The following is a 26,885-nucleotide window of genomic DNA, read 5'->3' on the forward strand; positions in this document are numbered from 1 at the left end:
TAATCAAGAGAGCACCGTGCTGCCATCTTTAGCTAGATACCTTTGAAAAGTGGTGGCGGCAAATTGAAAAATTCCACGTGCTCTTGTTTGGAAACAAACTCACGTGCTTTTTTGACAGCTACCATCCGCCATCTTTAATCAACAGAGCATAGTGCTGTCCTCTTTAGTTAGATACCTTTGAAATGTGGTGGCGGCAAATTCCACGTGCTCTTGTTTGAAAACAAAGCCATGTGCTTTTTTGACAGGTCTCATCTGCCATCTTTAATCAACAGAGCACCGTGCTGCTACCATGCGGGTAATTTCGTCAGCTGTCATACGCCATCTTTAATCTACAGAGCACCGTGCTGCCCTCTGTAGTAGCGGGCAATTTGAAAAGTTCTGTTAGCTGTCATCCGCCATCTTTAATCAAGAGAGCACCGTGCTGCCATCTTTAGCTAGATACCTTTGAAACGTGGTGGTGGATAATTTAAAAAGGAAAATTCTACAGCAGCCATCTCTCGACGCTAATTGCTTAAGATGGTGGCTATACATGACTCCTTAAGGGTGCTTAAGCAAGATGGCTGCTATACATAGGTTCTTATGAGACGCCCTTGGGATGCTTGCGCAAGATGGCAGTTATACATGACTCCTTATGAGATGCCCTAGGGATGCTTGCTCAAGATAGCGGCTGCTCTTATAGGATGGATTAAGGGTCCTTGCACAAGATGGCTTGAGACGCCCTAAGGATGCTTGCGCAAGATGGCGGACACAAGATGGCGGCTATACACAACTCCTTATGAGACGCTTTAAGGGTGCTTGCGCAAGATGGCTGCCACTCTTATGAAGAAAGCTAGCTTAGAGGCTAACGTGTCGTGCTAGTTCGATTCATTAAATTTAGGGCTTAAATGCAAAATGTTAAATATCTCGAAAACGGTGCACCGTAGAGCAAAACGGACAAAATTGTTCTGCCTAATACGTAGGTTCGCAGTATGAGGAACAAGAAAACAATAGTCTAATGATGGGATCAACGGTTCGGTTCCTACTTAGGCCCTTTGGCATTTGCTCTGTTTTAGCTTGTATTGAAGCGAGTCTTCGTAACATGAACAGGTCTAGCTATGGTAGAGAGTATAACGTACCATGCTGGTTCGATTCATTAAATTTGGGGGCTTAAATACAAAATGTTAAATATCTCGAAAACGGTGCATCGTAGAGCAAAACGGACACAATTTTACCGCCTAATACGTAGGTTCGTAGTATCAAGAACAAGAGAAAACATAGTCTAATGATGAGATCAACGGTTCGATTCCTATTTAAGCCCTTTGGCATTGGCAGCTATCTATTTCTACAAGATGGTGGCTGCTCTTATGAGACACAAGATGGCTTGAGACGTCCTAGGGATGCTTACGCAAGATGGCGGACACAAAATGGTGACTATACATAGCTCCTTATGAGACAGCCTAGGGGTGCTCGCACAAGATGGCGGCTACTCTTATGAAGAAAGCTGGCGTAGAGGCTACTGCGCAAGATAACAGCTGCTGTTATGCATGCGGTGGAGGGAAATTTGAAATTCTATGTGCTTAATCAACAGAGCACCCTGCTGCCCTCTTTAGCTGAAATGTGGTGGCGGATAATTTGAAAAATTCTTTTGACAGCTGTCATCCTTAAACAATGGCGACTATACATAGGCTGTTAAGGCCTTATCAATCTCCTCCTCCTCCTCCTCCTCCTCCGCCTCTTATGTCAAGGCATAGCTTTATATCGAAAAAGTTTAAATCTGCATCGCGAAGGCAAGCGTGTGCAGCGATAACATTATTGTGCATGTTTAGACTTTCGAAACATAAGAAGAGTAGAATCAAACGCTGTACTCGATACAACATGTGATCAGAACATTGATTGATGTGTTCAGAAAACAAAATAAATGATGAAGACTAGAATCGAACACTGTACTCAATACATCATGTGTTTAGAATATGTCAGGGGATAACCTTGTTCTATGAAGATCAGATTGAAACATAACAAGACTAGAATAGAACACTGTAATCGATGTTGTTAACTTCAACATGTGATCAGAACATTGATTGATGTGTTCAGAACACAAAATAAGTGATCATGACTAGAATCGAACACTGTACTCGATACAACATGTGATCAGAACATTGATCGATGTGTTCAGAACACAAAATAAGTGATCAAGACTAGAATCGAACACTGTACTCAATACAACATGTGTTTAGAACATGTTAGAGGGTACCCTTGTGTCTAAGAAGATCAGAATGAAACATAACAAGACTAGAATCGAACACTGTAATCGACGTAGTTAACTTCAACATATGATCAGAACATTGTTTGATGTGTTCAGAGCAAAAGTACAATTTTGATGATTTGCTTAGTGTAAAATCAAAAACTATGGAAACACACTGTGCACATATCGCGTAGCTAACTCGCTCAGTAAGCGATATTGCAAAACTACAACTTCAATGATTTGCCTAGTTTAAAAATAAAAAACACACTGTACCCATACTGCGCAGCCAACTCGCACGGTAAACGATATAGCAAAAGTACAGCTTCAAATTATTTACCTTCCATCATTCGTCTTGTGTGAAAATCAGTCGAACAAGTTATCGCATAAACATGTAACATGAAATATCAGTCAATCTGTTGGCATGGGTTACAAGCATGTAGCTTATGTGGGAAGTAAAATTAAACAGAACACTAGTGCTATAAGAAATACTCTGCTTAATTTAAGTCCCTAGCTGTTGAACAAGTTATTACATAAATATGTAACATGAAATATCGGTTCGGAAACATATTGTTTCAATCTGTTGACACGGATTACAAGCATGTAGCTTGTGCAGGCGAGGGCTACTATGCAAAATGCTGAGCCGAAAAAGAAATCGTGATAGTTTATGGAACCCAAGGGTTACATCTTATCAGAAGGGCAAAAAGGATGAAAGGACTCTTCCTCCTCCTTACCGCACATTCCTTGTAGGGCTAATTGGCTAAAGGGCTAATGGGCAAAAGGGCTAATGGGCTAAAGGGCTAATGGAGCAACAACCTCATCGATCGCTATCAGCAAGAACGGTTGTACTTTGTTAAGTGTATAAAATTAATCTTTATTGGTAAATGGTTTTATGTTCAGAACAAGGAATGGAACCTAGGGGTTACGTCTTTCCTAATAAAATCCCCGAGGTGCGATGAGTTACGTTTTTCTAACTAGTGTTTGGAACACTGAATTTTTCAAGATGATAGCAGAGAGGTTAGCAATGTTGTGTTGTTGGATTTTAAATTCCACGCTATAACATGCATAAGGTGGCAGCCTTGAGGTTTACCGCCGTAAAGATGGCAGCAGTGAGGTTAGCGACGCTCTATTGTCCTCCAAAGTGAGGTTAGGGTTCGTCAAGGAGACAGCTGTCCAAAAAGCACGTGGCTATGTTTACCAAACAAGGGCACGTGGCTGTGACCTCACGGTCACGTAGTATGTTGCTTCAGCATGCAATGTTCAATGTCTACACCTACGTAGTTAACACTCTGCTATGTTCACAAGATTTTTACACATAAATATTCTTTATGTTTTAAGTTCGTGCACATAGGTTTTGTTAAGATAGCAGCACACGTACAAGCGATGGTCGCACGCTCGCGTAGAAGTTGTTTAGTACGATAGTTGATGTATGCATTATCAAAAGGTGATATGTACACGCTTTTAAACCTTGCTATTCTTACTGTTACTATGTTCACAAGATTTTTATACATCGCTATTCTTTATGCTTTAAGTTCATGCGTATAAGTTATGCTAAGTTAGCAGCATAGTTATAAGGTTGTCGCACGCTCTAGTGGAAGAAGTTTAATTCGAAATTCGATGCATGCAAAATCGATAGGTGATGTGTACACGCTTTGAACTTGGCTATTCTTTGTGCTTTATGTTCGTGCACATAGGTTATGTTAAGATTGCAACACACACAAGCGATGATTTCACGCTGTTGTGGAAGAAGTTTAGTACGATAGTCGATGCATACATCATCGATAGGTGATGTGTACACGCTTTAGAACATAGCTCTTTCTTGTGCTTTAAGTTCGTGCACATGGGTTAGGGATACACAAAAGCAATTGCTACATGCTCTAGCGGAAGAAGCCTAGTACGATAGTCGGCGCATGCATCATCGATACGTGATGTGTACACGCTATTCTTTATGCTTTAAATTCACGCACATAGGTAGCAGCACACATTTGTGATCGTTGTACACTCTAGCGGGAGAAGTATAACTTTATACACATACGTTAGCAATACACATATGCGATCGTTGTACGAAAGTCGATGCATGCAAAATCGATAGGTGATGTGTACACGCTTTGAACTTAGCTATTATTTGTACTTTAAGTTCATACGTGTAGGTTATGCTAAGATAGCAGCACAATCTAGTGGAAGAAGTTTAGTATGATATTCGATGCATGCAAAATCGATAGGTAATGTGTACACGCTGTGAAAAATGACTATTCTTTGTACTTTAAGTTCATGCGTATAGGTTATGCTAAGATAACAGTACAATTTAGTGAAAAAAGTTTACTATGATAGTCGATTCATGTAAAATCAATAGGTATTGTGTGCACGCTTTGAAACATGGCTATTCTCTGTACCTTAAGTTCACACGTATACGTTATGCTAAGATAGCAGTACAATCTTGTGAAAAAAGTTTAGTATGATATTCGATTCTTGCAAAATCAATAGATAATGCGTACACGCTTTGAAACATGGCTATTCTTTGTACTTTAAGTTCATGCGTATAGGTTATGCTAAGATAGTGGTACAATCTAGCGGAAGAAGTTTGGTACGAGAGTCGGTGTATGCAAAATCGATAGATAATGTGTACACGCTTTGAAACATGGCTATTCTTTGTACTTTAAGTTTATGGGTATGTATGTTATGCAAAGATAGCAGCACAATCTAGCGGAAGAAGTTTAGTACGATAGTCGATGCATGTAAAATCGATAGGTGATGTGTACACGCTTTAAAACATGGCTATTCATACTGCTGCTCTGTTCCCAAGTTTTAAAAACATAGCTATTCCAAATGCTGCTCTTAACGATGTAGAGCTAAGGATTGATTACGTGACCGTGACGTCACAGCCACGTGCTCTTGTTTGGTAAACATAGCCACGTGATTTTTTGACAGCTGTCTCCTTGACGACCCCTAACCTCACTTTGGAGGACAATAGAGCGTCGCTAACCTCACTGCTGCCATCTTTACGGCGGTAAAACTCAAGGCTGCCACCTTATGCATGTTATAGCGCGGAATTTAAAATCCAACAACAGAACATTGCTAACCTCACTCTTGCCATCTTTACGGCGGTAAACCTCAAGGCTGCCACCTTATGCATGTTATAGCGTGGAATTTAAAATCCAACAACACAACATTGCTAACCTCTCTGCTATCATCTTGAAAAGTTCAGTGTTCCAAACACTAGTTAGAAAAACGTAACTCATCGCACCTCGGGGATTTTATTAGGAAAGACGTAACCCCTAGGTTCCATTCCTTGTTCTGAACATAAAACCATTTACCAATAAAGATTAATTTTCTACACTTAACAAAGTACAAGCGTTCTTGCTGATAGCAATCGATGAGGTTGTTGCTCCTTTAGCCCTTTAGCCCATTAGTCCTTTAGCCCATTAGCCCTTTTGCCCATTAGCCCTTTAGCCAATTAGCCCTACAAGGAATGTGCGGTAAGGAGGAGGAAGAGTCCTTTCATCCTTTTTGCCCTTCTGATAAGATGTAACCCCTGGGTTCCGTACCTTATCACGATTTCTTTTTCGGCTCAGCATTTTGCATAGTAGCCCTCTCCTGCACAAGCTACATGCTTGTAATCCATGTCAACAGATTGAAACAATATGTTTCCGAACCGATATTTCATGTTACATATTTATGTAATAACTTGTTCAACAGCTAGGGACTTAAATGTAAGCAGAGTATTCCTTATAGCACTAGCGTTCTGTTTAATTTTACTTCCCGCATAAGCTACATACTTGTAACCCATGCCAACAGATTGACTGATATTTCATGTTACATGTTTATGCTATAACTTGTTCGACTGATTTTCACACAAGACGAATGATGGAAGGTAAATAATTTGAAGTTGTACTTTTGCTATATCGTCTACCAAGCGAGTTAGCTGCGCAGTATGGGTACAGTGTGTTTTTGATTTTTACACTAGGCAAATCATTGAAGTTGTAGTTTTGCAATATCGCTTACTGAGCGAGTTAGCTACGCGATATGTGCACAGTGTGTTTCCATAGTTTTTGATTTTACACTAAGCAAATCATCAAAATTGTACTTTTGCTCTGAACACATCAAACAATGTTCTGATCATATGTTGAAGTTAACTACGTCGATTACAGTGTTCGATTCTAGCCTTGTTATGTTTCATTCTGATCTTCTTAGACACAAGGGTACCCCCTAACATGTTCTAAACACATGTTGTATTGAGTACAGTGTTCGATTCTAGTCATGATCACTTATTTTGTGTTCTGAACACATCAATCAATGTTCTGATCACATGTTGAAGTTAACAACATCGATTACAGTGTTCTATTCTAGTCTTGTTATGTTTCAATCTGATCTTAGAACAAGGGTATCCCCTGACATATTCTAAACACATGATGTATTGAGTACAGTGTTCGATTCTAGTCTTCATCACTTATTTTGTTTTCTGAACACATCAATTAATGTTCTGATCACATGTTGTATCGAGTACAGCGTTTGATTCTACTCTTCTTAGGTTTCGATAGTCTAAACATGCACAATAATGTTATCGCTGCACACGCTTGCCTTCGCGACGCAGGTTTAAACTTTTTCGATATAAAGCTATGCCTTGACATAAGAGGCGGAGGAGGAGGAGAAGGAGAAGGATAAGGCCTTAACATCCTATGTATAGTTGCCATTGTTTAAAGATGACAGCTGTCAAAAGAATTTTTCAAATTATCCACCACCACATTTCAGCTAAAGAGGGCAGCAGGGGGCTCTGTTGATTAAGCACATAGAATTTCAAATTGCCCTCCACCGCATGCATAACAGCAGCTGTTATCTTGCGCAGTAGCCTGTAAGCTAGCTTTCTTCATAAGAGTAGCCGCCATCTTGTGCGAGCACCCCTAGGCTGTCTCATAAGGAGCTATGTATAGTCACCATTTTGTGTTCGCCATCTTGCGTAAGCATCCCTAGGACGTCTGAAGCCATCTTTTGTCTCATAAGAGCAGCCACCATCTTGTAGAAGTAGATAGCTGCCAATGCCAAAGGGCTTAAGTAGGAATCGAACCGTTGATCTCATCATTAGACTATGTTTTCTCTTGTTCTTGATACTACGAAGCTACGTATTAGGCGGAAAAATTGTGTCCGTTTTGCTCTACGATGCACCGTTTTCGAGATATTTAACATTTTGCATTTAAGCCCCCAAATTTAATGAATCAAACCAGCACGGTACGTTATACTCTCTACCATAGCTAGACCTGATCATGTTACGAAGACTCGCTTCAATACAAGCTAAAACAGAGCAAATACCAAAGGGCCTAAGTAGGAAACGAACCGTTGATCCCATCATTAGACTATGGTTTTCTTGTTCCTCATACTGCGAACCTACGTATTAGGCAGAACAATTTTGTCCGTTTTGCTCTACGGTGCACCGTTTTCGAGATATTTAACATTTTGCATTTAAGCCCTAAATTTAATGAATCGAACTAGCACGACACGTTAGCCTCTAAGCTAGCTTTCTTCATAAGAGTGGCAGCCATCTTGCGCAAGCACCCTTAAAGCGTCTCATAAGGAGTTGTGTATAGCCGCCATCTTGTGTCCGCCATCTTGCGCAAGCATCCTTAGGGCGTCTCAAGCCATCTTGTGCAAGGACCCTTAATCCGTCCTATAAGAGCAGCCGCTATCTTGAGCAAGCATCCCTAGGGCATCTCATAAGGAGTCATGTATAACTGCCATCTTGCGCAAGCATCCCAAGGGCGTCTCATAAGAACCTATGTATAGCAGCCATCTTGCCTAAGCACCCTTAAGGAGTCATGTATAGCCACCATCTTAAGCAATTAGCGTCGAGAGATGGCTGCTGTAGAATTTTTCTTTTTAAATTATCCACCACCACATTTCAAAGGTATCTAGCTAAAGATGGCAGCACGGTGCTCTCTTGATTAAAGATGGCGGATGACAGCTAACAGAACTTTTCAAATTGCCCGCTACTACAGAGGGCAGCACGGTGCTCTGTAGATTAAAGATGGCGTATGACAGCTGACGAAATTACCCGCATGATAGCAGCACGGTGCTCTGTTGATTAAAGATGGCAGATGAGACCTGTCAAAAAACACATGGCTTTGTTTCCAAACAAGAGCACGTGGAATTTGCCGCCACAACATTTCAAAGGTATCTAACTAAAGAGGGCAGCACTATGCTCTTTTGATTAAAGATGGCGGATGGTAGCTGTCAAAAATGCACGTGAGTTTGTTTCCAAACAACAGCACGTGGAATTTTTCAATTTGCCGCCACCACTTTTCAAAGGTATCTAGCTAAAGATGGCAGCACGGTGCTCTCTTGATTAAAGATGGCGGATGATAGCTAACAGAAATTTTTCAAATTGCCCACTACTACGTGCTTAAGATAGTAGCCATAAAGAGGGCAGCACGGTGTTCTGTGGATTAAAGATGGCGGATGACAGCTAACGAAATTGCCCGCATGATAGCAGCACGGTGCTCTGTTGATTAAAGATGGCGGATGACAGCTGTCAAAAAAGCGCGTGAGTTTGTTTCCAAACAAGAGCATGTAGAATTTTTCAAATTGCCGCCACCACATAGCGGGCAGCACGGTGCTCTCTTGATTAAAGATGGCTGCTGTCATGTGGAATTGCCTGCCACCACATTTCAAAGGTATCTAGCTAAAGAGGGCATCACGGTGCTCTCTAGATTAAAGATGGCTGCTGTCAAAAAGCTTTTTTCAAATTATCCGCCACCACATTTCAAAGGTAAGTAGCTAAGGAGGGCAGCACTGTGCTGTATAGATTAAAGATGGCGGATGACAGCTGTCAAAACAGCACGTGGATTTGTTTATCTCGCGCTAGTGATGTTAAGTTGGTAGCACTAAGGTTTAGGCCCGTTAAGATGGCAGCACTGCGTATGACAGGTGACGAATTTGCAGCTACTGCGATTAAGAGGGCAGCACAGTGCTCTGTGGTTTAAAGATGGCGGATGACAGCTGTCAAAAAAGCACGTGGCTTTGTTTACCACACGCTAGTTAGGTTAAGTTGGTAGCACTAAGGTTTAGGCCCGTCAAGATGGCAGTACTGAGGTTAGCGATGCGTTGTTGTCTGTCAGAAAGCACGTGGCTGTCAAAAAACACGTGGATTTGTTTACAAATTCAAATTTCCCGCGGGAGGCGGAGGAGGCCTCTGGGAAGGCCCCTCGGGAGGTGGAGGCGGAGGAGGCCTCTGGGAGGGCCTCCCGTGAGGCGGAGGTGGAGGGGCCCCTGGGAGCCCTGAGGCGGAGGCGGCGGCTGAACTGTCCTAATATACTACTTATAACAATCTAGACGACAAAGTTGACTTCATTAATAGCAAAGTAACGGAACTATTTGACAAGCATGCCCCAAAGCGGCGAGCGAGAATATCGAAAGCACCTTCCCAGTGGTTAAATGACGAAATTAGACAACTAATGAAACAAAGAGACTGCGCCCACAGACAATACAAAAATGTCCCTACCATACAAAACTTTGACGAATATAGGAAGTTACGAAATAAGACAACACAACAAATAAGAAATGCTAAACTGAGACACGCTTACAGTTTAATTACGCCTGACGGTAAAACATCGACGACATTTTGGAAATCTATTAATAAGCTTTGACTTACGAAGAACAAGAACAGAGAAGAAATTACAGTACCTCTCGAGACTCTTAACGAGTACTTTACTGCTAATTGCTCCGCAGTACGACCTGACGACAAACAGAGACTTATGAATTATTACGATACACAGCCTACCCCTGACAAGAGAAATTCTATTTCAGTCACGTGACGCCCTTCCAAGTCATAAAAGCAGTCCTCAGAATAAGCACGAAAGCAAAAGGAATTGATGAGATTGGGACTGACATGGTCAAACTAATTCTTGATTGTATATTACCAACCTTAACTCATATAATCAATTTCTCTCTTCTATACTCCACATATCCAACTCTCTGGAAGAAGGATATTGTGCTACCTCTTCCGAAAAGCCAAACGCATTCGAACGAGGGGGACTATCGTCCAATCTGTATTTTTTCAGCTTTTTCTATCTTCAAACGCACAATCTCCTTAATCCTCTCCAGTCCGGTTTCCGACAAGGACACAGTACAACTACAGCCTTACTTAAAGTGACTGAGGATGGTAGACAGGCAATAGACAGAGGACGATTCACAGTTCTGGTACTACTAGATTACAGTAAAACTTTCGACAGCGTAGACATTCACATTATACTAGTAAAACTGAAAGCTCTACATTTTTCTCAGAGTACGATTGCTTGGATGCATTCTTATCCTCACGAACGTCAACAATGTGTGAAAGGTAATAATGGAATCGTTTCCTCGTGGCGCCACGTGAATAGAGGAGTCCCTCAAGGCTCTGTACTTGGTCCTCTTCTTTTCGCACTCTTTGCGAATGACATATCATCGAATTTAAAACACTGCAACTACCATATGTACGCTGACGATCTTCAACTCTACACAGACTCTACAGCACGAGACTTCCAGGAAAATATCGACTTACTAAACATTGACTTATATGCTGTTAGTGATTGGTCTGCTGCGCACGGCCTGAAATTGAACCCTACAAAGTCGCAAGTAATCCTTCTTGGGCATCAAAGTCAAATAATGAGTATAACTAAACGTCCGTTGGCAAGAGTAATACTTCAGTATGTTCCAATTCCTTTTGTATCACAAGTGGAGAATCTCGGTGTTATCATGGACGAACGCATGACTTGGTCTCCACATGTCTTACATATATGTCAAAAAGTTTACTCAGCTTTACATTCTTTATATAAATATAAACATATATTTCCAATAAAGCTTAAAATTAAATTAATTGAAGCTCTTGTAATGTCACATTTTGACTATTGTGATGTTGTTTTCAATGACGTGAGGCCGCAATTTTCCCTAAGGCTACAGCGCGCTCAAAATGCATGTGTGAGATATATATGCAATTTAAGAAAATATGACCACGTGTCACCATCTTTCCTAAAATTTGAGTGGTCGCGACTCCATGTTCGTCGTAACCATCATACTTTGTCTCTCCTCCATCGAGTTCTTTCTTCGCGGTTCCATTATTTCTCAAAGGTTCATGACAGACATACAAGGGCTCAAACATCCAACCTGCCCATCATCCCTCACCATCGAACTGCCGCATATAACAGCTTATTCTCGATGTTTGCCGCACGAGAATGGAATCGTTTACGAGACGACGTGAGAGGAATACCAACTACAGTGTCATTTAAAAGAGTGTTAAGAGTTACAGCAGGATGCGATTGACCTGTGCATTTCTGGTCTTCACTGATAGTGCTACTACAATACCATTACTAGCTATTATTATTATTATTATTATTATTATTATTATTATTATTATTATTATTATTATTATTATTATTTTTGCTGATGTACGTATGTCACACTGTGGTGGAATTTTATTTGTTTTATTTTGATGTGAGGCGAATGGAGGAGGATAGGTTACCTAGGAGAATAATGGACTCTGTTATGGAGGGTAAGAGAAGTAGAGGGAGACCAAGACGACGATGGTTAGACTCTGTTTCTAACGATTTAAAGATAAGAGGTATAGAACTAAATGAGGCCACAACACTAGTTGCAAATCGAGGATTGTGGCGACGTTTAGTTAATTCTCAGAGGCTTGCAGACTGAACGCTGAAAGGCATAACAATCTATAATGATAATGTATGTATGTATGTATGTATATTTTGATTGTGTTTAAATTGTGTCTTCTAGTATTAATTACGGTAGTATTACTTATGGCTTTAATGTATAGTAATTGGTTTAGTGTCAGAGAAGGCCTAATGGCCTTAACAACGCCAATAAAGACATTTATCTATCTATCTATCTATCTATCTATCTATCTATCTATCTATCTATCTATCTATCTATCTATCTATGTATCTATCTATCTATCTATCTATCTATCTGTCTATCTATCTATCTATCTATCTATGTTCATCAAAATACATTTCGAGCATTGGGAATCAAGTTACTCCGGGGTCATCAGTTTCCTTTCCTTGCCAGAACTCTTAACCATGGCATCACCATCATTAACATGTTTCGTGTAGTTGTTGATCAAAATATTTGCAGAATAGGGCAAAGGTAGGAAGATAAGTTAATATAGAGGTTTTTCACAATATGAGCAGCACTCCGTTGTATCACTTACACTTTGCCTAGCAAGCTGAATCCATACAAATTTCTGAAGAATGCTACTTCATATTCCTCAGAGGTTAAAATCTGCATGATCTTATATATACTTGTACACACATTTAAGAGCAATTGTGAAGGGACCGATAATCCACCTCTGTTTAAGCTATCCACTGCTTCATTTGATATGTTCGAGATACAGTATCTGCAGTTAAGTTTACTGGCTAGCTTAAAGCTACATAACCTGAAACGTAAATGACAGGAAACATGTTATCAAAGTCTACTTCTATTTCACTAGCACACTGGAAAATTCACTGCGTATATCTGTTTCGTCAGTTATGTTCAATGAATCGGAATCTAATTCAAACATGTCCTTGCTTAAATATATTTCTTTATATTTTGCAGACCTTAATCCTAGCAAACACTGCACTCTTATCTTCTTCTCAGCTTCAAAAACTTGTAAAACAGATACATTATAATTGGCACCACACAACTGTCTATTAGAATCATAGTTGCTGGAGCACGAAGGAACACAGCAATGCCTTGGCATCTGAAATTAAGCCTAGCTTTAGTTGTTATATTTGTGCAATGTAAAATAAAATAACACAATAATTCTGCTCTTTCTAACTACTCAATTTTAAAAATACAAACACAGAATGGCTTAAAACAACGGTGTGGATTGTCACTCTTATACATACTGCAACATGAGAAAGCTCACCTTCGCCGAAAATTAATGCCGTTCCAGGATGCCAAATAGCGTGTAGATTAATATTTTAAACTATAGCACATAAAATATCTTCTGTATGCTTTGAATTTTAAACAGCGCCATCAAGTTAACCAACACAAAATATAATGATACACCACGTTAGACTTGTTTACAAATTACGAACACAGAAGTCATATGCTTGACTCCAAGCGACGTTGTCGGATCTCCAATGTCACGGCTTTAGTAAAGTCCGGCCATGGTGGATGGCCAGACAGTGTCACCTAGTAACCGTGCAGGTTTGATGTAAGGTATGGATGGATGGCCAGAAATTGTTACCAAGAAATTGTACAGGCTGTGATGTGGAGGTTAGATGAATCGCCAGACAATGTTTTCATACAACCGAGCAGTCTGTGATATAAGATATGAATGGATGCCCAGGCCATGTTTCCTAGTAACAGTGCAGGGTGTGGATGTAAACTCTGGATGGGTAATAGCCTGACAAAGTTACATTGTGACCGTACATGCTGCGATGTACTGTGTGGATGTGTAGCCTGACAAAGTTATATTGTAACTCTGCATGCTGTGATGTACTGTGTGGATGGGTAGTAGCCTGACAATGTTACATATCCACAGTGCAGGTGTCAATGTCAATACTGGTAAGCATGGGTTTTAAGGGCCACTCTAACGTCCACACGTCGCACAATACACGGACACCTTACACACCACACCTCAATACGGTAGCATAACAGTCTTCCTCTCAGGCCTACCAGCAAGTGTTTAACGCCTCACAGCTAGAACATTGATCTCAGTCAGTCACGAGACTAACGTGAATCTGGTCAAACGATGATGGATGGCCGTGACTGAGAGACGTACAGAACGAATCTTTGATTTTCCTACATAGAAACGTGACACCATTTTTAAACAATTTGTAGGCGGAAAGCTCCAGACATGTGTACCTCATTACAAACAGAGCTATTATTAGTTCTGTTTACTATTTAGCGAAAAAGCAACTTTGAAAATATTTAGGACCGGTCTGCTGTTTATACATTCTCTGTTACTGCGGCGGACGAAGTTGGACTCATATAAATTGTTTCCGTTTAAATAGAAATATTTGACAATTCACCACAGCGACATAACTCAGCATGTTACAAAGACTCCAGATGTTAGAGATAATATTGTGAAAAACGAAAAATGAAGGCTAAAGATCGAGACCGCAGCCCTGAGGAGCGGCTCCGTTAACCGGCTCACCAGACCGCCACCACGAGTCGCACTGTAGATCCATACAATTATTCTCTCTTCAGAATATCGCAGTTGTTTCTGGGGTCGCTAGAGATCCCAAGGAAATTTTGGTTTTGGCCGGAGATTTACGGTCGGATGCCCTTCCAGACTCCACGTGCATTTCGAGATTAAAATATCAACCGAGAGTAGACCGGGATTCGAACTTCACCTTTCGGGAACCCTCGTGGATGTGGGCCGTAGAATGATTGAATAGGCAGGGAAGAAGTTGATCCTGGTGCTGCGCAAAGGAAGATGATCTCCGTGTCTTCCAGTACGAGGCGTGTCAAGACCCACAATATTATAGACGATCCCGCTAGGAAACAGCTGGGTAGCACGCGGCCATGCTGTGTTCCACTGAGAGTAACAAGAGTCCTTGGTTTCTAAGAGACTAATGGTTCACGGCTATTTCTCACAAGCTTTTGAACCCAGGACCTCATAGTTAATATTTTGTTTAATTGTAAGTATTCCTGTGTGTGTAACTATTCCCATCCATCTCCATGATCCCGATATTACCGATCTGTCATCTGTAGTGCACATGTTATAGCCGATAATAAGATACCGTTATGTTCTCGCAACTACTGTAAACACAAAACAGCGAAACATGAGCGAGCAAGAGGCCATGAGCATCCCAGTTGTGATGAAGGCGGAGCGCTAATATCACCACCTGTGTTAGACAGTGATGTGATGTGTCACCAACACACAGACGTGTCGTCTTTGCTGGGAATGCTGAAAACGGCAGACTCGGACAAAATCGGATGTTCCAGTAGGTACAGTGAAGAAACTGAGAAGGCAACAGAGTGAGATTCGCGACGTGACTGTAAATAAATTAGAAACTGCTTCCGAAAACAATGATGAGAAGGTGATGTCTTTCAGATAGAAGTCACTGCCTTCGGACAGAAGTTAAAGAGAAATATCCGTCAGATACCGAGTTTAGTAGCTTTTTAAACCTCTGTCCGAAATGTGTCTCTGATCACAGTTCCCCGCAAAACAACCCTAAAGCTCTACATTGGCATCTGCTCAAGGGAAACCATTGTGGTGGTGGTGGTGGTGGTGGTTATAATTTAACCACCCTATATTAACACTAAACAGAGGTTAAAATGATAACGTCGAAAAATGAAGGCATCAGCCAAAGAAAGACACGGGCCACGAAGACCTTGAAAATGAATGACCCCCAGGGCAAGTTACCTAATACCTAAGGGGTCAGAAACGAAGTAGTGTTGGCCAAGGAAGGTCGGGTAAGACAGATGAAAAAGAGGATCGTTCCTCAAGTAAGTTGAAGCTAAGTGTGCAGTGGTCGTCAAATAGCGATCCCAAATCAAGAACCTCTAGGGCTCCTTTTAGTCGCCTCTTGCGAAAGATAGGAATAACTTCGTTGTTATCAATCGCCTCCACCCACAGTGGGTGTGACCCAACCAGGCCGTTAATTCTGCCATTTGACTATTGCTATGCCAATAAAAATTGAAGAGTGTCCTTTTAGTGTCAGACGTACATTGCCCCGCAGAAGCTCAAGAGGCTGTAGGAAAGCTGCAGAGTGGAAGTCTGTCAGCTTACTGATAGAGAACCATCCTAAACCCATCAATGTTCAATGTCAAAAAGACGGTACAAAATTCCTCTAACGAGAACATTGCGAGAGTTCGGTCAGTGGAACTGTGCATCTCAGCACCGGCTTACTCAAGCCTAACCACATCAACCCAAAAAGGAAATATAATTCTCCCGCATGACCACTGTCTACCTGAAGGTCAAGGAAAGGCTTCTTCAGGTTCCTCAAGGCTCCATGGAACCAACTGAGTCAGTAAGTGGCAGGAAAACGGAACGACAAGACCAACAGTTCTAACTTTATTTTAAGTAGAAAAGTAGAATTATTTCATCTTTTTCATCATTGAACAGCGCCAGCCCTCACTTTGGGAGTCCTGCAGATTTCAGTGATGCAAGCAAATGATTAGGCAATTTGCTGAATTTAGGTTGTGCTACTTTTGACTTGAAACCTGAAGTACGTAAGTCTTCTTGGATCCCCCGTAGTTACACTGGAGTACTTTCCTGTTGCGTTCTTTCCCTAGCTTTTCAATGTAACGCAAACTCAGATAACATCACCACAGCAAATGGATGGCGATAACAAGGACAGTCCGAAGTGCCGAAACACGGCCTACCTCATGGGAAAACTGGCCGTAATTTTCCAAACGCCAAGTGATTGCGGGTCTGTTGAAAACCGCGCTGGGAATTGCGACTGCGGCAGAGCAAACAAGTGTTTCCTCCTCCGGCATCTCTCGCAATTAGTCAGATGACCAAACATATAGTAATTAAACACCTACGGGCTAAAGGATTCGAGATGGCAGGTATAGTATGTGTCTTCCGTGACGGCACATACTCCATCATCGCAAGTGTGGGCAGAACTCCCGCGTATCGTCAGAGTACACAATTCACCTACTCATCTCCATCTCCCGTCAATTTCGGCAGGTATGCTCAGTTCTTGTTATAAAGCGCGAGGTTGTGGCACACCATCTCAGGCGCCCTTCATGGAGATGGACTTGAGGAGTGCAGCAAAGCGTCTCTTGGGCCGTACAAAATCCATAACCATTTGAGTGACTGATCAACAGCATATGGCGTAAGGGCACTGGGATTCCAATTCCCAAGCCAGGTAAAGATTATGCCCAACAAATGGCCTCTGAAAGCTGCCTGTAGGGATGGATAATGGAAGACTTTTGCGGGCCTTCGATGAGCGAGGTTTCTTGACGTGTGTGACGGTCTGCCGTGGATCACAATTCAGGAGGCTGCTCCTCGGCAGTAGCACTTAGTCGCCGTGTTTTATTTTTACCTGGGAATGTCTCAGAACGGTACCTGGTGGTATTTTCACCATAAAACAGAGGGAATTGCGGGGACTTCATGTCCCTCATGCGTTTTCCGGTTCGTGTATCACGTTCAAAATCATGGAGATCTTTACTGAATGCTGCTCTGTTCGCAGTCGTTCCATCGCTGTACGTAAACTATCAGCTCTACATTTGAGCTCCACAATGATGACGGTCCCTGAGTAAACTGTCGAACGAGTCGAGAGACAGTAGAGAAAACCACAGTTGCACACTTCTATCAACAATGGCGTGAAACCTCAATGCCCGCTACATATGCCAGATGGCCTTGTATTTTTAAAAGAAGGTAACCCATTACATGTCTCATAACTTTGTTGTTTTAAGGGAAAACTGAACGTTACGTGTCTGATGACCTTACTGATTTTCAGGGAAGGTAGAACATCATGTGTCTGGTGACCATGTTGTTTTTAAAGGTTGGTAGAGCATTACATTTCTGATGACCTTGTTGTTTTTAAGGGAAGGTAGAAGATTACATGTCTCATAACTTTGTCGTTTTAAGGGAAGGCTAAAAATTACGTGTCTAGTGACCTTGTTGTTTTAAAGGAAGGAAGAACATTATGTGTGTGATGACCTTGTTGTTTTTAAGGGACGTAGATAATTGCATGCCTGATGACATTGTTGTATTTAAGGGATGGTAGAACCTTAGATGTGTCATGACCTTGTTGTTTCTAACAGAATATAGAATATCACATGTCTGATGACCTTGTTGTTTTAGGGAAGGTAGAACGTTACATGTCTGATGGCCTTTTTGTTTTTAAGGGAAGGTAGAACATTACATGTCTCATGACATTGTTGTTTCTAACGGAATATAGAACATGTCATGTCTGGTGACCTTGTTGTTTTTAAAGGAAGGCACAACATTACATATCTGATGACCTTGCTGTTTTTAAAGGAAGACAGAATAGTACATGTCTGGTGACCTTGTATCTTTTGAGGGAATGTAGAACATTACATGTCCGATGACCTTGATGTTTTAAGGAAAGGTAGATTGTTTGATGTCTGATTACCTTGTTGTTTTAGGGGAACGTAGAATATACACGACTGATGACCTTGCTGTTCTGTAAAGTTTCCGTGTAGTTAGTGTTGAAACAGGGGAAAGAACTTCACGACTTATTAACAAGTATCTTTATTACATACCAACACTGTACATGTTCACAGCGGGATCTCGCAGATGAAGGGCCGGAGATCTGCACAATCGGTGTTCGCCAGCAGACCTGTCTCGTTAGCAAGGGCGCACTTCCTACCAGCACTGTTATGCGGGTAACCAGGATACCACCAACTGCTGAGTGCAGGCTCACCTGGAAACACAGGACACAAGTGTCGTACACTCGATCCATAACACTTTATCTTTCTTCAGATTATCCCATTTATTTCCGAGGTCACTGGAACACCCCAGGCTCATTTTGGTTTTCGCCTCAGATTTACGGCCAGATGGACTTCCTGACAACACGCGCATTTCTGGATGAAAATATCAACCCAGTATAGAGCGGGATTCGAACCTCAGCCTTCAGGACCCCCAGTGGATTTGGGAGTTAAGAAGAGCATCCACGGTATCCCCTGTTTGTCGTAAGAGGACACTAAAAGGTCAACCACTGGATCTCACTTGAGACCGTGGTTTGACGACCACGGTTCCTCTAGCTGAGCCTGGCATTTTCCCCACTAAATTCTTGTCAGGCTCCTCTCTCTTATCTTTCTTGTGCGACCTCTCTGGGTCAACACTTGTTCTAGTCCGACACCGACGGCCTTGGGAGTCTTTCATAATCACGACCGTCGTGGGGCTTACTATCTTTCCGGTACCTTCAATTTTTAGAAGTGCCGGACCGCTTCTGATTGGTGTTAATAGAGGATGGTCTCCCAACGGTATTCCTATTAAAACAATATTCACTGATCTACTTGACTGCACTATTAAGCCACCAGTAATTCTAAAAATAATTTCTTTTGATGGCAACAACTTACCGCGTGAGCGGTTCGTCAAACTGGTATTACACATTGCTGTCATGAAGTCAACCAGGTCCGTGTAAATGAGATCGGAATATGTTCACAGATCCACGAATTGGAGCGATGTCAATTTTATCTACGCTTTTCACAGGCAGCTGAAGCACTTTGTGGAAATTTATAAAGAAGTCTTGGATGTTATCTCGTGCTCCAGTTATCAATCCGATAACTTTGATGTTACGAAGCTGGTACTTCATGTCGATACGCCGTGTGCTGCCAGTCAACTTCCTCCTGCACCTGGACTCTATTACGTGCATTTCCACTTTCTGTTCCGCTCTTCTGTATTGAATTGTATTCCCTATCATTACTATCATTTCTATTCTGATTTGATGTACTTATTCTTACAATTCTATTCATGAATAGTCTGTCCCTTATAAGACACATTCATCGCTTTCGGTATATTTTCAACATTTTCAAGTTTCGTAATTCTTATCCGTGTGTTTTGAGGTTGCGACAACATTGTTGTTTTATTTTCCCGATAAGTACGAACCCGTGGGTAGGGACCATAGAATACATCCATGGTATTCCCTGCCAATCGTAAGAGGATAACAAAATGCGCCCCAGGAGCTCTTCATTTTGGAGCGTGAGTTAGTGACCGTGGGGAAGTTAGCTGAGTCCTGGCATTACTTTCACATAATTTTGTCAGGCTCCTCACGTTCATCTATCTTTGGTTAACTCTCGTTCTTGTCCGACCACGGCGATATTACATTTTCGATACCTGAGGAGACTTTCATCTCCCCCTTCCCTTTCTTAGGCCGATACCTTTATCTCTCGAAGTGTCAGACCTTTTCATTCTTTTGCTCCATTAGTGGATGGCTGCCCAATTTTAGTTCCTCATAAAATACAAATACCACCTTACCACCACCCAAAAATTGAAAATAGTAATAAGTAACAAACGTCATAAAATATTGACCGAGCTGCCCCAGAGGCGATGAAGTCTTGTCGCTATAACGTACCACAGTGGTTCGAGTGATTGAATAGGCCATTGAAGAAGTTGAAGTATATGCTGATGCTCCTCAAACCAAGATCAAATCCACTATGCCTGGAGCACTGTCGTCTGAAGAAGTTGTGGCAGTGCCTTGTTATACATCTGTTGACCTAAAATGTCCACTTAGTAAGAATCGCGCCGTGCTGTCAGAAACTCACAACATTATAAACGACTAGTGCTGTACGACAAGTAATTGGAAATGAGAACCACACATGTTAATGTATTTATGAAACAAAAGACAGATAGTCGTTACCCCTGGAAGTACTGAACGCTGAAAGGCATAACAGTCTATAATTATAATGTATGTATGTATGTTAATAGTCTTTAATACATACTATGGAGATAACATGGCTTGCATAGTGCAAATGATCCATTCACTGAGAGATAGTATTTAACACTTAACAGTTCGAGATCTTGTAATGTGTAACTGGTGCCAATGATTCCCGTTTCCTCAGTAACTTTGTGTAAGGCAACAGAAGTGCCGTTGTAGCTATGTACATCATCACACGAGGCGATCACTTCGCAGAAATGAGCGTCTGTCTATAACTGTGGAAACATTCTCATTATTTCAATATCGTCCTGAATGACAAACAAAATAGGGATTTAATACATGAATGATCTGGCCAAGGTCTCCTCACAGCCACCGATCTCTAGCACTCGGCGTGCTGGTAGCACCTGGATATCGTAACGTGCCCTGCTGTGTTCCACTGAGTAACAACAGAGATAAACAAGACTCCTTCATGCGATGGTTTTCTAGGAGGTTCCTTCCCATCTGTAATTTTTCTACTTTCATTGAGCACGCCCACTGACGAAACTATGCCCACCCCGATCTGTCACCCGTAGTGCACATTTTATAACAGACACAAACATATCTAAAGTCAATACAAACCAGTGAACCACCCAAAAGTCAGCCTAAGTGCAGCGATGAGAATCATAATTGCGATGAACGAAATACACAAAGGCACAGTGCAAATATCACCCCCAGTGGAGTGATAGTGTCAGGCTGTACTTGTTGGTGGCTGTAGGGAATAAAGTGATCCGAAACGTGCAAATGGCAGACTCAAAGAGAAACGGAACATGTAGTAACTACAATAAGTAAACTGATAAGACAGCACAGTGAGGTTCACAACAGATCGAGCATTTCCTTTTTTTTATAACTGAGAAGAAATGGGAAGGAGATGGCTTCAAACATCACAAAAAATATGAAAATTCAAGCGCACCAGAAAGTAGAATCTGCTTCAGAAGGTGAAGAGAGCAAGTACATATGTATCGATTAGTTAACCTGAGGTCAAGTGAAGACACCGCCGTTCACGTCTAGACGTCATCTTTTCAGAAGAAAACATTCCGGGATCAAATCACAGAAACTATTAGAACAGCGAAGTTGGCTTTGGTCGTCTTACTATCGACGATGTCACTACTTGGTCTGAGGTTCAGGAGGTTCCGTAATCGTTACCGGGGATATGGATGATATTGCCACAAAACTTTCATTCTATGTCTCTGATGTGTTAGCATCTCAATTTGTAAATTACTGTTCACGTTCGAGTACAGAGAGACACCATTGGGTTCTTGGCGATTACGACGAAGTGAGGAACACTACGTATCTATTATACTTTCACGACGAGACATGTGGGCACTTTTAATTAATTAATTAATAAGAGCATACAAATACACATAGGGAAGTGTGGATGTTTATTCTCTGGTATAATATAGTAGTGTTCTCTTGCGATTCTTGCAAAGGGAGGAGTATTATTTGTCACACAAACTACACGAAGAGTCCTTGTTGGGTTCATGGTATTTCGTATTCTTGCATATTCTGTGGTGGTATCCACGTATCGCCAGGCTTGTCAGTGCAGAACGCACGTCGTGGTTTCTTCTGTCCATCCTCTATCAATCATGGCGTCAGTAGAGTAGAAATTTTCGTCTATTTTCATCCGCTTGTCTCGTCGGTGTGTCAATAATTATTCTCTTGACAGGTTGATGGCAGCATTAAGTGACATCTCAAGTCTTCAATGAAGAAGGTGTCTTTTTCGAGTTCATAGGGAAGATTTCAGGGCGCGTTTTTTGCTATTCCTAGGGCTCATTTTAGGAAGCGGTCTTTTACTTTTTCTATTGTCTCTATAAATTCCTAGATCAGTTCCAAGCCGGGCGTGATAATTGGTACTCTTTTAGCGCTGAACAGAGTCATAGCTCTTATCGCTCTTTCCCTGATGTGGATCCTGTATGACGTTCCTGATTTTTGTCGAGTTAGTCCTAAGTATTTGTTCCTAGTAACATCTTGTCTTCGGTTGGTACCCTGCCCCCTCTTCGAAAAACCATATGTATACTTTTTCCTAGTTCATGACGAATTTTTAGTTTTCAGCTCAAATGTTCGGTTTGTTTAAGGTCTCTTTAAGGTCATTTTCTGTCTGCGAACCTAGGACCATGTCATGAGGATACATATAGAGCGACACCGTTTTCATATTTTCAATGGACTTTTCTGCGTCAGATGTGGGAATGTTAAACAGGAGGGGACTAACTGGGTCACCTTAAATTACTCAATCTGTTTGAAGGATTTCTTTTGATATACGTCATTTATCTCTACATTGTTTTGTGATAGGAGTCTTCCTATGAGTTTTACAATTGCCTTGTCTTCTGTCATGGAGTCCATACTGTTCTTGTCCAACATGTCGAATGCCTTTGTGAAGCCTGCGAAGACTGTACAGTATTTGCCCTTGGGGTGTCTTAAGCCACCCAGATGTCTTCTTGTAGACATTTTATAGCCTGTGAAGGTGATCGTTTCCTTCTTAATCCGAAGTGATACTCTTATATTTGATGGCCGGTGCATTTCTCTAGTCTTTCTGCTATTACACTGCAGAAGACTTTGAATATATTATTCTCTAGAACAATCCCTCGGTATGAGTTTCAGTTGTCGCCTTGTCCTTTCCTTTATATAATGTCTTTATTCAGGATTTCCTCCAGTTCTCGGAGAATTTTCCGCTTTGTAGACATTTGCTGAACTATAAGACTAATATATTTGCAAGGTCTGATTGCGATGATCTGAAGATATGATTACATTATTTACATCAATAATTTGAAAAACTCAATTACAAAACACACCAAGGAGTTTCTCAGCGGAGGTTTACGAACATTTGGTCTGTGTCCACTGTGAGATGCATTCGGTACATCTCAAAATCTGGTTTCCGTTTTGTCCTCACAAGAAAGTTCTCAGCTCACACAATAGAGAACACCTCTCCCCACATGAGGGAGGCCATCCGGCTGTGTGGCCCCACCAGAGAGTAGAGATGACCTCCTGATTGTCTCAGGAGGATGTAATAACCAGACAAGTGCTGTTTTATCCCCAACGGAATTGTACATCGTCTTTGAGTGCAAACGGTAAGAACAAGGCCACACATTCTACCAATCAGACTTGAGAAAGTCTGCGACAAAACGCGGGACTGCGTTTCTGCACTTGAGACTGAGATAAATCAACATCTTGGAGGTATATAAAGTTCTGGCTCTGATGTAAATGAGACCTGGTAATCTGGCAATCTAGAAGTTGTAGCTTGTTGCCTGTGAGAACTGTTGAAGTCTACGAGGGCTCCTCAAACATTTTCACGTGTCAAAGTAGTGACATTCCTGCTCTGGCTCTGCTCAGTAATATCAATCACGGTGATAACGGTGACACGCGTATCCTTCTAGGTAATTCACGGCGATATATATCCTGAAACGGAGACAGCATTTACGTACGGTCGTCATCGTTCAAAACCGTTTGTTATATATAAAAATATTTTTTCGAGACCATCTGAGCGAGTAGCGAAAAGCACATTTTAGTCGTGCAAATTGAAATATGGGTATTGTAAGCATGTTTCTGGGCCCTGCCTCACGAATTGCTTCAAGTGATTCGCAGAAAATAAGGAAATGTTTAGTAAGAAATCGGTAAAACACGACGTCAGCTATAAATAGAGATAAGAGTAACTGACAGCTGCTGCTGATTGGTAGTGTGTGTGAAAAGAATGGTTATAAAGAGAATAATACAAAATGACGAAAGGCAGTACATTCAAACAGGAAGCGACACATTTTTATTTACTCGGGCTGTTTGTCTACGAGCTTTACCTGTAATACTTATCGTCGCACATGTGGGTCCTCTTCTCGCCATGAGTGTGTTGGTGATCAAGAAACACCTTGCATGCTGCTAGTTGGTAGTGACACTTCTCACAACGAGAACTCCATGACGAGGATTTTTTATTAAATAGCATGTGCATCACTAAATGCAATTCACTTCCCCTACGCGACGCAGGAGCATTCAGACCCGTATCCCAGGTGATCGACCATCTCATGGTGAGAAATATTTCGAAGGCGTTTTTGACGGCTGCTTCGTTGTTGAACCTCTTTCGTGTCCAACCATGACCCCAGGGTACTGTTGTCGTGTGAGTGACTGCAGTCATGTCCTAGTACTTGAACTATGGGCAACGACTGAGGGGACGAGTAAGTTGTACTGAGAGTCGGGAGTAGTATTGAGCACCTCGGACATATTCTGAGTCATGGCCCTCCTTGAGTCGGGAGTAGTATTGGGCCCCTCGGACATATTCTGAGTCATGTCCCTCCTTGAGTCAGGAGTAGATATTCTGAGTCATGGTCCTCCTTGAGTCAGGAGTAGATATTCTGAGTCATGGTCCTCCTTGAGTCAGGAGTAGATATTCTGAGTCATGGTCCTCCTTGAGTCAGGTGTAGTATTGGGCCCCTCGGACATATTCTGAGTCATGTCCCTCCTTGAGTCAGGAGTAGATATTCTGAGTCATGGTCCTCCTTGAGTCGGGTGTAGTATTGAGCACCTCGGACATATTCTTAGTCATGGTCCTCCTTGAGTCGGGAGTAGTATTGGGCACCTCGGACATATTCTGAGTCATGGTCCTCCTTGAGTGGGGTGTAGTATTGAGCACCTCGGACATATTCTGAGTCATGGTCCTCCTTGAGTGGGGAGTAGTATTGGGCCCCTCGGACATAATGTATTCTGCGTCATGGCCCTCCTTGTGCTCAAGAGGCGAGGACTATACAATCAACCGTAGGTCGCTAACCTGTCAGAGGAGGGACTCTCGCTTGGACTATGTGTAAGTAGATTGGCAGCCTGCTTCACATAATTTACCGAGCTAAGAATATTTTAAGCAAGCCTCCGGGAGTAAAGGATTTCCAATTAGTTTTGACAGTGCAGGATTCTTTAGAAGCAATGAGGTGAACGAAATGGTATTCGATATTAATCTATCGACCCACAGTAATGGGGAAAACATAACAAATAAAGTAGAAATGGGCGAGTTAGGAAGAGTTAGGAAATAATGATATTTCGGTAAGGGGAGATAATAAGGAAGGGATAGGAGAAAATCAAATGCTTTTAACAAGTGTTGAAAAGGGATGGGCAATATATGGAGGTACGGAGGGAAAACGGAAATAAATAATGTTCTGAGTTAATCTGCTGAACTCATAGTACTTCCAAGCAAAGCACGGTACAGGTGGACGGAATGTGAGAGGAAATATTTTTCTTGACGTTGTGAACAACCGAGGTCTCAGAGTAATAAGGAGAGCCTGGAAAGTTAGTAAAGAACCTCCTGATTTGACGAAAGAAGTAACTGCAGCTATGTGTAAGCTAGGGAAGGACTGCTAGAACTATCAAGATATTTCAACGACACTGATGATGGCGGTTCTTTTGAGCACCGGGCAAGGTGTTCACTAGTATTTTTGGAGGGAGAAAGCAATAAATATTTTATACTATGTTAGATGAGTCCAGTGTAGTTTCAGACCTCAGAGGGGTTTTCATGGTCAAATCTTCAGTATTCGTCAGTAAGTAAAAAGTGCTATGATATGAATAGATAGTTGTGGTTATGCTTCATAGATCTAGAGAAGGCATATGACAAAGTACTTCAAGGAAGGATGTCAGCCACACTGGGAGAATATGGGATTAAGCCTAGATTATTGGGAACAATAAAACTCACTTATGTTGACACTGAACGTTAATGGTAGAATGAGTTCTTGGTTCAAGGTTACAGGGGTGGGATACGGCTGCAATCTTCAATGTTGTTGTTCATAGTTTACAAGGATCATCTGCTGGAAGGTATAAAGCGTCAGGGATGCGGAAATATCGTAAGCATTTTGGTGTTAATGGCAGACAGAGCTGAAAGCCTGCAGTCTAATTTCTTGGAACTTAAAATAGGTGCTATGAGTACGACATTAATATTGGCATTACCAAGAATAAAGGGGCTCCCTGGCCGAGGCGGTAAATGCGCACTCGGTTCGCCCGAAAGGACGTGGGTTCGAATCCCCGTCAGAAAGTCGTAAAATTTAGGAAATGAGATTTCCACTTCCAGAGGTTCATATGGCCCTGAGGTTCACTCATCCTACACCAAAAATGAGTACCAGGTTAATTCTTGGGGACAAAGGCGGCCGGGCGTGGAGCAAACCACTCTACCCCATCAAGTGCCGAGGTTACGAATAGTGGAAGCCTTTACCTTCCACCACTCCCATGCCCTTCATGGCCTGTACGGAGATGTCTTTGCTTTTTTTTATTATCGAGAATAAAGTCATGTCAGTGGGGAAGAAAGTTCCGAGAAATGAATGTCAGGCCGGAGATACAAAACTGGAACTTCTCCCAGGAAGCAAGGTGTAGCAAAACTAATGCAGTGAACTCTGGGATGAAACGGTCTG

At 41.8% G+C, this 26,885-nt stretch overlaps 1 protein-coding gene across 1 annotated transcript in view; it reads right to left on the bottom strand.

The window, feature by feature from the left end:
• Window positions 1–12,721: 12,721 nt before the first annotated feature.
• Window positions 12,722–26,885, bottom strand: part of LOC137503321 (uncharacterized) — a 53,305-nt gene continuing 39,141 nt past the window's right edge. The window contains exon 7 of the mRNA XM_068230872.1: window positions 12,722–12,935. Within this exon, the coding sequence (XP_068086973.1) occupies window positions 12,892–12,935 (44 nt within the window). The 3' untranslated portion in view covers window positions 12,722–12,891. The remainder of the gene's footprint in view (window positions 12,936–26,885) is intronic.

This window comes from Anabrus simplex, chromosome X, assembly GCF_040414725.1.
Source record: "Anabrus simplex isolate iqAnaSimp1 chromosome X, ASM4041472v1, whole genome shotgun sequence".
NCBI classification, from domain to species: domain Eukaryota; kingdom Metazoa; phylum Arthropoda; class Insecta; order Orthoptera; family Tettigoniidae; genus Anabrus; species Anabrus simplex.